Genomic DNA, 11,618 nt, shown 5'->3' with positions numbered 1-11,618 from the left:
AATTGGGAATCTTTTCTTTAGAACTCCAAAACATCTTTCGATGACATTTCGTAATGAAGAATGGCGATGGTTGAATAGTTCTTTCGGATTTTGGGGCTCACGTACTGAATACTCTTTTAGGTGATACCGAACACCTCTATATGGTGTAAATACCCCAGGCTTTAGCATAAATCCAGCATCCCCTAGATAAAATTTTTCTACAATAGTTGTATACACAAATTAAAGTATGACATACTGTCTCTATGAATTTGAATTTATGTAGACAATTTTATAAATTACACTATTACAGACCTTCGGGGATTCGAAGTGGATATTCCCTACTTAGAACATCTTTTAAAATTCTCGAGTCAGAGGCGGTTCCTTCCCAACCAGACAACACATATGTGAATTTCATATCAAACCCGCAGGCAGCTAACACATTTTGTGTGGGGTGATCTTTTCTTCCATGAAAACGAGGGGCTTCCATCCTTGGTACCTTCACACGACTATGAGTACCATCTATGGCTCCAATGCAGTCCTTTTTTAGAAAGTATATGGACATATTAACATAACAGTTTCATAATTATTTCGTTGACAATTACATAAAATTCACCAAGTAAATCAAAAGACTTAGTACCTTGAAAAACGGATAGAATCGACTATTATGAAATATTTCATACTGAACATCCTCACCAGACGGTTGTTTGAAGAAGTCTTCCTCTAATGATAGAATAGCATGTAGGACGTTGTGAAAGTGGCGACTAATTGTCTCCCCTGAGTGGTGAAAGAAGAAAGACATGGTCCTAGTTTTCACATTGTGCCCTATAATATGTAGGAATTTAGCTACTTTCTCTTCAACCGTAGATCGAGTTGAATCCTTTACTCTACCAGTTCCTCTTAACTTTTGACACAACAGTTGAAATGCTTCAGGGCTCATACGTATGACATCTCGACATTTGTCAGACTTCAATAACTGTATCATTAACTGAGCACGCCTGTTTTCTCTTTCCAAGTTTTCGTCATTAATTTGCCTAGGCCTATATCGTGATAATAATTCCAACGTACACAATGCATGCACCGTAACATATGTAAGAGATGTGACACAAATATTTTGTCTCTTTTCTAACTCTTCCCTGACACGAGTTAAGATTTGTATTGGTTCAGGTTGATATACGTCAGTAGAAGTGACTTGATGTACTTGAATTTCTAAGTCATGTATGACGTTCGTTCTATCTTCTAAATTAGCATCTTCGATATTTTCGTTATCCATCTATGAAAATATAATGTTTAGAATGGACAGATCGATAGTAAAAATAAACAGAAAGTAACATATCTTGTCACATTCTAACAATTCATTTGTTGAAGGAAAAAAAAATGAAACTAAATGCTGAGAAAATATGGTTTCACCTTACGCAATATAAACATACCTTTATGAGACACTTATCTCCAACGCCTAAATGGCAAACTCAATGCCAAAGCTCTCTGCCATAAATAATAAACACACTGTAAGGCACATGGCATATTAATTAATGCATTGATTTATCAACAAAATTAAGTGGACTTAGCTACCAACAACACTTATTAATTTACACGGTAAAAAATAAGTTAACCAACACAGGATTTAGTATAATTTCTGAAAGAATGGGTTCAAGATACGTTGAATAAATGCTTTGTAAGTGCACCAATGAAACAAGCACACTATTTTGCTTAGCTATTTAGAAATTAGTAACAACTAAACCATCGACAATTAATAACACATTTTAGCCAGAGACAAGTAAGAAAAGCCGTTTAATTTAAAGAACTTTTGTATAATTTTAATTTCATCATAAAAAGAGAGATGAACTAAAATACTCATGATGACATTCAAAATAAATATAAGGTTTCAGCATGTATGTGCTATGCTCTATGTCCATTAATTTTTTTTAAATTCTATCAAAGATCATAAAGAGAGGAATGTCCAAATATTTTGTACCTATAGCAATGGTCGCTTTTTTCACGTTATTTTAATACAAAAATTTAAAATAAAACAATCATAAAGATAAGATCTAACCCGTTGAAAAAATGAACATACTTTCACACAATAAATATTTTTAGTATTAAATTTTTAATCTTTAATTATTTACCGGTTTACCATATAATTTATTAATTATTTCATTTGCCTCGTTTCAATTAAAAAATTCTTAACCTAAAACAAAACTAAAAACTCAAATAATAAATGGCAATTTACAAACAATTTCTAAAGATAAAGGATGATATGTACTCCTATGTAGGTACTCTTAAGTTAGTACCTTCTCTTTGAAGTTCGAACACAAAGCTTGAACCTTTGAACTTGAACTTGAAACTAAAAGTGATCTTATTCACAAATAAAATAAAATAAAAAATCCTAACAAAACCTAAGCATTCTATAAACAAAGTTTTTCACTTCCAGTTCAACCACTTTCACTCTCAGCTAATTCATTTTTTTTTCCACTATTTGGTTAAAAGAAGTGACCTTTTTTCCCTTGTTATTACAGTTTTTTTGCTCTTTCATGATGGGAAATTTGGGACTGGGTGTATTCAATTTTAATCATGTTTTATGCTTTTGGGTCATCAAAAAAAATTTTTAATTTATGATTTTTTTTACCATTTAGAGAGTTTTGGACTTTTGAATAAACTATAACTATAATATTGGTTCAGTTAATCACTACAATTGGTTGCAAATGAAGCAGGTAATGAAGAAATCAAATCAATTAAAAAGATGAGAAGAAATAAAAAATAAAATTACGAAATCAAACATGTAGAAATCAATAATGAAAATAATTCACAGTATCATATATATTAATTCAGCTTTTGAATAGAACAACAATACCTAAACGGGGATCACCAACACACAAGCCAGACATTAGGCAGCAGCACCCTCTACTGTTGAACTCTATAGAGTATCCAGATTTCACAGGCCAAACCCTAGCAAGCAAGCATGCACAAAACAGTAGATTTGAGGAACAACAACAAGAAACCAAAGCAAGAGGATCTCAGTTGAAAAAAAAGAGCACATACTATTTGCATGATTATTTTCCCAGTTTATTTTTGAAAAAAGTACAATATCGAACAAAAAAGAACTCACCTTTGGCTTGAATTTGTAAGGATGAAGAGGAGAAGGAGCTGCCACAACGATGACGAAACTGCCGTGGCTTGTGGAGAACAAACATGAAGTCGCGGTAGCACTGTCTGAGTACAACAATGAGATGCGGTGGAGAAGAGAAGTCTCTCCAAGTTTCAGAAACAGATAGCTTACATTAGGAGTTTTTCTTCGATGTTAACAGTATGGGTAAATTTGTCATTTTACTTTCATTGTAGAGTGGTCATTAATTTTCTTCGCAACTTTGGAAGGAAAAGTTGGACGTGGGTCCCACGCCACTATTTTCCCTTTCCTTCCAATTTCCATTCGCATCCAAACCACAGAAAATGAAGTTTTCTGTCCATTTTCTTTCATTGCATTTTCTTTCTTTCTGTTTTCTATTGAACCAAACAAAGCGTTAATCTTTTGTTCTTTGATTCAAAAAACCCCTTTTTGCCTCCACAACTGAAAGAGCAACACTTCCAATTGCATTCCAAGGGAGAACGACCTGAGGTTTCATTACTCTCGATTATTTTCTATTGGATTTAATATTTGATCTTGAGAATTCATTGTTGGTTTGGACTATGCTACCAATGAATTGATCCCAGTTTTGATGATTGATTCCGAGCTAAACAAGAATTCTCTTCGTCACAGTCTCAACGCCATTCTCTACGGTTGGGGACTACATTGGAGGAGATACCTCCTAGGGTAATAGAAGACATTCATGAGGAAGAAGTGGTAGTTAAAGTTCCACATGAGAATGAGGGAGACACAAAGCAAGAGGAAGAAGAAGTGGGCCTTAAGGAGCCTAAGAGGAAGGCTATAATGGATAAATCCATTCTCATTCCATTTCCCTCCATGGTAAGGAAGGCTAAGAAAACTCTGGAGTTTGACCTAAACATGCTTCAAGTATTCAAGAAGGTTGAGGTAACCATCCCACTTCTTGATGCCATTCAACAAATTCTGAAGTATGCTAAGTTTTTAAAGGACTTGTGCACACACAAAGATAGAATTAGTGAGTTGGAAATATTGTCATTGGGTAGTTCCACTTCTTCATTGATGAAGCCTATTCCGGAAAAGTACAGTGACCCCGGACCATGTTTAGTATCTTGTCGGATCTGTGGAGTTGCTTTTTATGACTGCATGTGTGATTTGGGGGCTTGTGTGAGTATCATGCCACTCTGTATATTTGCAAGGTTGAAGTTAGCCCCATTGAAAAGGTCGGCCGCCAAATTTGCCTTAGCCGACAAGAGTGTGATCACCATAGTAGGGATAGCGGAAGATGTGCTTGTGACAATCAAGGAATTAGTATTTCCGGTTGACTTTTATATCCTTGAAATGTCTTGGATGGATAAGGGAAGTTCTTCCTCAATTTTTCTTGGTAGACCTTTCTTGAAGACCTCTAAATTTAAATTGGATGCCTTCACCGGCATATACTCTTTTGAGGTAGGTGACAAGACTATCAAGTTTAACTTGGAAGAGGCCATGAGACATCCACCTTAAGAGCACACCGTCCTCCATTGTAATGTGATTGATGAAGTAGTAGCGGAGGTACAAAGAGAAGATTGCAACAGGTCATACTATCCTGTTAGTGAAGGGAAGGATAAACCTGAGGATAAACAAGAGAAAACCGATGAGGATGAGCTTCATGATCTTGATGAAAGAGAACCTCAACTTGAAGCGAAAAGTGAATTGAAGCCTCTACCTTTTCACTTGAAATATGCATTTCTTAAGGACAACCAAGGATTTCTGGTAATCATTGCTAGTGAGCTCTCTAGCCATGAAGAAGAAAAGCTCCTAGAAGTCCTAAGGAAGCACAAGAAAGCAATCGGTTGGAGCTTGGCCAACATTTTGTGAAATATTTGATGTATGAGGCATAGACTTTATGGGGCCATTTCCTAAATTAAGTGGATATCTTTACATTTTGTTGGCGGTTGATTACGTATCAAAGTGGGTGGAAGCGATACCTACCCGCCTTGATGACGCTAATGCTGTGGTTTATTTCATTAGAAACAATATTGTATGCTGCTATGGGTCGCGACGAGTAATCATGAGCGACCAAGGTACTCACTTTTGCAACAGGAAGATAGATGCACTACTCAAGCGATATGGGGTATTACATAAAGTTGCAACCGCTTACCACCCCCAAACTAATGGACAAGCAGAGGTGTCCAACCGAGAAATAAAGCAGGTTTTGGAAAAAATGGTGAATCCACAAAAGAAAGACTGGAGCTCTCGGTTGGGTGATGCATTATAAGAATATCGGACAGCCTACAAGAGTCTGCTAGGGATGAGTCCCTTTCGGATTGTCTATGGGAAGGCATGCCACCTCCCGGTTGAAATTGAACCTAGGGCCTATTGGGTGGTTAAGCAATGCAATATGGATTTCACCAAGGCAGGGATAGCGAGGAAACTACAATTAGAAGAACTCAAATGCCTTAGGTTAGAGGCCAATGAGAATGCAAGGATTTATAAGGAGCAAACTAAGGTATTCCATGATCACCATATCCGCAAGAAAGATTTTCAAGAGGGTGATGAAGTTATTCTGTACAACTCAAGACTCAGATTCATGCTCGAAAAGCTCCGGTCAAGGTGGGATGGTCCGTTTAAAGTGAAGGAAGTGAAGCCCTATGGTGTGGTCGAGCTATTCCACCCTCAAAGTGGTGCAACATTCAAAGTGAACGGCCACAGGGTAAAGAAGTACCATGGTTATAAGTCACCGAAGGAGTTGCAGGTGTTCCTACTTAAGGATGCACCCAGAAGAGGAGAATCTTAAGCTCGTGACCGTCCAACTTAAGGACGTTAAAGAAAAGTGCAAGATAGGAGACACCCCACCATGGTATGATATTCCTTGTACACAATTTCTTGCATGTAGTTTTTAGAATCTTTGTTTGATTTTTGTGATTGTTTGATTTTGTGAGTTTGTTTAAGTATGCTTGATTTTGTTTTGTCTTATTGAGCTTGTTAGAATGGCCATGAGGATTTCATTAATATTGGTTTAGTTGAATTGGTCATGTTGAAGAAAATGTTTAATTTTGAGTATTGTATGAAATTTTGAGTGTTTTTGAACGATCTAGCTTGAATGACTACCAAGATTGTGTTATAATTGCCTTTCCTCATGTTTATGTTTAAAAAAAAAAGTCACCCCACGCGTAAGCGTGGGCGACGCGTGCGTGCCGATTGCCTTCCCATAATTCCTGGTACAAAAACCAGAGAGTTGCGCTGGAATTGTGTGGAAGGGGTGCTGGGAGCACAAATTCCATCCATGCGTGTACATCATATGACACCTATGCGTCACCGGACTTTTCGCTCACCCACGCGTAAGCGTTGGTGACGCGTACGCGTCGATTGCAAATTTTGGCACTCTTAGTACAAAAACCAGAGAGTTGCGCCAGTTTTGTGCGAGAGTTGTGCTTGGCACACAACTGCTACCCACGCGCAAGTATGGGCGACGCCTACGCATCGATCGCCATCCTCACCATCCACGCGCAAACGTCTCTGAGGCGCACACGTCGTTTGTACTGCAGCCAACTCCTGGTACAAAATCCAGAGAGTTGCGCGAACCTTGTGCTGCTTTTGTGCGCGACGCACAACTGTTTCCACGCGCGCGTGTTACCTAACGCGTATGCGTCCTCGCTCATTGCTGCCTACCCACGTGTAGGTGTAGGCAACGCTCACGCATCATTGGTCTGTTTCCATCACCCACGTGTACGCGTGGATGAGGCACATGCGTCGCATCCCTGACGCAGCTGATATGCAGCGCGCCCTGTTTTCACTTCTTTCTTTATTTTCCTTCTTCTACTCCTTCTTCCTCTCTTCTTCTCCCTCTTCTTACCACTTCTTCTCCGCCCACTACCACCGGCACCTTCAACCACCAGCGGTCCCATGTTCTTTCTCATTAAACTTGCTCTTCTTCATGTGCATTGAGCCCATTATACTTCTTCTTTACATCTATGTGCTCACTACCTATGACTTGCTTCTTTGTACCACATTGCAAGATTTGTGATCCCACTTTCTCTAACTCCACTTTATTCCATTTGCATGCTTCATTGTCTTGGGGTTAAACTAGGTGAATGATTTTCTTGTGCTTATTATCTTTCTTGCATGTGTTACTTAGTGTTGTTATTGATGCTTGAGCTCATTCTTCTCATGCCTTATACTTGCATGCTTCTCTCACTTTTGCATCTCATGCTAGTGATATGCCCCATGATTACATTGTTGTCTTGCTTACATGTTACAGCTGTCATGTCTTCAAGATGCTTTGTTCCTTTGTGGCATTATTTCTCACTTGCATACTGTTATTTGAGTGTTGTTTCATTGAGTTTAATGTTTTCTTTTCTCCTTCTTTTTTTCAAGATGGCCATCAGAAAGACAAGGAAAAGGTTTCGAAAAAGCCGCCTACAAAAATGGCACCTCAAAGAACAACTACCAAGGCGTGCCTTACACCAAAAGTTAAGCCTCCCTCCAAGAGGGTGAAAAGGGTCATTAAAATTGATGAGCAAGAGAAGGGCAACCCTGCGAAGGACTCCGCAAGGTTCACCAATCGCTTTTGTGAGCTCATGTTCCCCATTTTGGTTGAAAGGAATTACCATTTTGAACATCTCCTCACACCTTTGGAGCACCTCGTTTAGTTTGTCATGCCTCGCATCGAGCGCTAACAATGGAAATTTCTCAATCGGAGACCGCAGGAAGCTAATCTTTCTTGGGTGGTGGAGTTCTACTCCAACTATCACTCACCTTCTCTTCAATCAATTTTTGTGCGCCGGAAGCAAGTCCCCATTTCGGAGGAAGCCATTCAGTGGATACTTAAGGTTTTGCCAGTGCCAGATAGGACGGATGGTTACCAAGAGGTCCTGCTACAGCTACAGCGTAGCGGATTTGATTTTGATTGGGGCTCTATCCTTAGGGTTATTGCCCAACCTGGAGAGCATTGGACCCCAAGGAGAGCCAAGGCCTGGCCTAAGTGCATTGAGGCACACGTGCTTACTGTGGAGGCTCGAGTGTAGGCCCAAATCTTATCCCACTACATACTCCTGAGCACTCATGAGTCATCCATCACAGCGGACTTAGCCCTTCATGTCTGGTTCATACTCAGTGAGAGGCCCATCAACATCCCTCTCCTCATCCAACAAGCAATGGGTCGCGTTCATACTAAGGGTAACCTCCCATTTTCCGCCTTGGTAACGAATTTGATTACCGCCACTGGATTTCCCCAAGAGGCTAAGGACGTGCAAGCGATAATTCTGGCAAAGGACAACATCGTCCTGAGTGGAAAGTATCTCAAGCCTCCTGCGGGAACCACAAGCCTTGACGTAGCTATTCCTTCCGACATTCCAACCACCTCATCGGCACCACAGAAATCATCCCACCAACTACTTGTTGAGCTCACTAAAAAGGTAGACCGATATGAGCGACGGAACAAACGCCGCTATGCTTACTTGAAGAAGCTCTTACCCACCTATGGAGGAGCCGAACACCTCAGCATCCACTTCAGAACAAAGCGAAGTGTGCACTTAAGAGATGGATGGTGGATGTGCCGACCCCAATCCCACCTTGCGCATTACTGATAGCACGGAGGACCGTGCAAATTTCTAAGAGTGGGGAGGTCGTTTACCAAATTTCGTAGGTAACAACTCTTCTTTTCAACACCCAAATCTTAATTTTCTCGTGTTAATTAGGATAATTTGCATTGCATGGCTAGTTTTTGCATTTAAACACTTTTTGCATGGTAGTTGTTTCTTGTTAGGAATACTCGGTTATGGTGATGATTTCTTCTCCAAGAAACCGTTTTTAGGGCACTCTACCAGTTTGAAAAAATATTTTTGTGTTAAACTTGTGTGAAGGATTAATTTTGGAAACGGTTTTTGAGCTAAGAACACGCAAGCATGTGAGTTTTGAGCCTAATTGCATGGTTACATCTTATAACCACTTATTTCTATTCTTGTGTGCATTGTTCTCTTTCTATGATTGCAATCCTTGATTTGTTTGATTCTATATGTCCATTATTTTGTGTATGAATGTATTTACATGATTGAGGCCATTATTTCAATAGCTCACTTACCCAAAAAGCCTTAACCCTTTTATCTACCATTGTTAACTAATTTTGAGCCTATGTTAAACCCCCTTTTGTTCTTTAATTTAGCACATCAATAACCCTAAGTGAAAAACAATAAATATCTTCTGATTTGGATCTTTGATTAGCTTAGGCAAGTGAGGGTGTGTGTCATTTAAGTGGGAGGGGAGCTTGGGAACATTGGTAGAGGTAAAAGTTTGTTTTTGTAGTTTCTATTGAAAATATTGGGAATTGGGTGCATACTCATGTATTGAATGTTTAAACCATATGCATTGGCACTGTTGTACATATTTCATCAAAAGAGAAAAGCAAAAGAAAAATAAAAAGAAAAAATGTAGAAAAAGAAATAGAAAAATAAAAGAAACAAAAATATATAGAAAAAGAAAGCAATAAAAAGGGGACAAAATGCCCCAAGGCGAAGCCAACAATAACCAATGCATATGGGTTGTGAATTAAAAGAGAATGCATGAGTGTGTGAAAAGTGATTCAATGGATAGCTAGGTTGTGCATTAGAATTGTATAGGTTTTTGTGTTTGTGTTAGGTGAGATCTTAGGTTAATAAAGGATTCAAATTTCAAGCTCACTTGGCCATATATGCATCCTTACCTTTACCCTAGCCCCATTACAACCTAAAGATAGGCCCTCATGATGAATGTATGCATGCACCGAATAACTGTCGATTGTTAGATAAAAAACAAATCTTGGAAAGCATGATTAGAGGAGAATTGAGTGATCAACCCTATACACTTGAGCGCATAGAGCTGACACACTTCCGGTGAGGGTTCGATGCTCAACTCCTTATTCCCGGCTTTTACAAGCTTTCTTCTTCCAAGTTGTTTACACTCCATTTTGATATTTGAATTGGTACAGTTCATGAATCATCTTATCACCTTGGCCCTATGTATTCATATGTGTTCTTGGGAGTTGATTCACTTTTGACCAAGTAGATAGACGCAATTGCATTAGTTGCATCCATGTAGGTAAGTTGCATTTCATAAACCCAATTTTCCTATATTCTTTGGTCTTTTAATTTTTAGCATGAGGACATGCTTGGTTTAAGTGTGGGAAGGTTTGATAAACCCCAATTTTGTGGTTTATCATGTGTAGAATTTGGGGGTTTTTATCAATATTTTCCGCACTTATTCATATAAATTGCATGGTTTTATGTTTCCTTCCTAATTTTGCTTCATGGTTTAAAACATGCTTCTTTTACCCTAAAATGCTATATTTTAATCCTCTTTTATTATCATTCGATGCCATGATGTATTTGTTAAGTGGATTCAGGATTTATAGAGCAAGAATGGTCTAGAAGATGGAAAGGAAGCATGCACAAGTGGGAGAAACTTGAAGAATGAAGCTTTGGAGAACTGAAGGCGACGCGCACGCGTGGATTGGCGCAGCAGTGACTGACGCGTACGCATGCTCGACGCGTACGCATGGCTCGCAGAACTCAGATGACGCACACGCGTGGCTGACGCGCATGCGTGACGCTCAGCACTTGACTTCATTAATAAAATCGTTGCTGGCGATTTTTGAGAGGCTCCAGGCCCGAATCCAACTTAATTCTGCATGGAAAAAACCCAGGAATTGATGGAGGAAGGGGAGGATCCAATCATTCACACCTTACACTTAGTTTTAGCTAGTTCTTGGTTCTTGTTTTCTAGAGAGAGAAACTCTTACTTTTTTCTAGATTTAGTTTGTTTTTTATCCTCCTTTGTTGAAATTCTGAATTAGGTTTTGTTAATTTTAGTCTTAAATTACTTAATTTAAGTTCTCTAGTTATAATTGTATTTAGATCTTGTGTTGAATTTATGTTTTCTTGTTATTTCCCTTTTTATTCTCATTTTATGAACCTTGTGGATCTTGGATTTCTATTAGTGCATTGAAGTTTTCTATGATTGATAGTGTTAATTGAGTTGTTTTCTATTGATAGTTGTTAGTGGGTATTTGTGATTTCCAATTAATTTGCAATTTGAATATGTCTTTTGTTAATGCATACCATGTGTTTAATGAAATGTCTCATTTGATTATGGAGTAGTTTTCTACACTCTTGGCCTAGGCTAGGGGGATTGGGTGAACTTGAGTCATTGGGTCTAATTGAATTGGTGATTTGAGAACCCTTAGTGGTCAATTTGATAACCATTGACACTAGCCTACTACTAAGTCAATTAGTGGCTAAGTTAAAACTTATGGATTGATGTTGATCAAGCCACTTGATATACTTCAAGCATAGAAGTAGACTTAATGAGCTTGGTTCCTCATAATTGTCAAGATATGGTTATTAGACAAGGATGATGACCCCAATTCCCATGCCTAGCCAAGAGTTCCTTTTTATTATTCATGTTTGAAACCAAAAAAAAAATCCTAATTCCTTAATTCTTGTTATAGTTAGTTTAGTTGTTTACTTAGTTATAGAATAGAAGTAGATTTATATGCTTCCTTACTAGGTTGAAATTGCTCATACTTGGT

The 11,618-nt window shown here is 38.5% G+C and overlaps 1 protein-coding gene across 1 annotated transcript; it reads left to right on the top strand.

Annotated features, from left to right (window-relative positions):
* On the top strand, positions 5,367–5,852 carry LOC107608115. The gene has a single exon (XM_016310005.1). The coding sequence runs from the start codon at positions 5,367–5,369 to the stop codon at positions 5,850–5,852; it is 486 nt and encodes a 161-aa protein (XP_016165491.1).

This window comes from Arachis ipaensis, chromosome B01, assembly GCF_000816755.2.
Source record: "Arachis ipaensis cultivar K30076 chromosome B01, Araip1.1, whole genome shotgun sequence".
NCBI lineage: Eukaryota > Viridiplantae > Streptophyta > Magnoliopsida > Fabales > Fabaceae > Arachis > Arachis ipaensis.
The sequence above is the reverse complement of the archived record's forward strand: the minus strand, read 5'-3'. Positions and strand labels throughout refer to the sequence as shown.

What these genes read in the sequence shown, in the direction of transcription:
- LOC107608115 (XM_016310005.1), top strand. Translation starts at nt 5,367, where the DNA reads ATGAGTCCCTTTCGGATTGTCTATGGGAAGGCATGCCACCTCCCGGTT.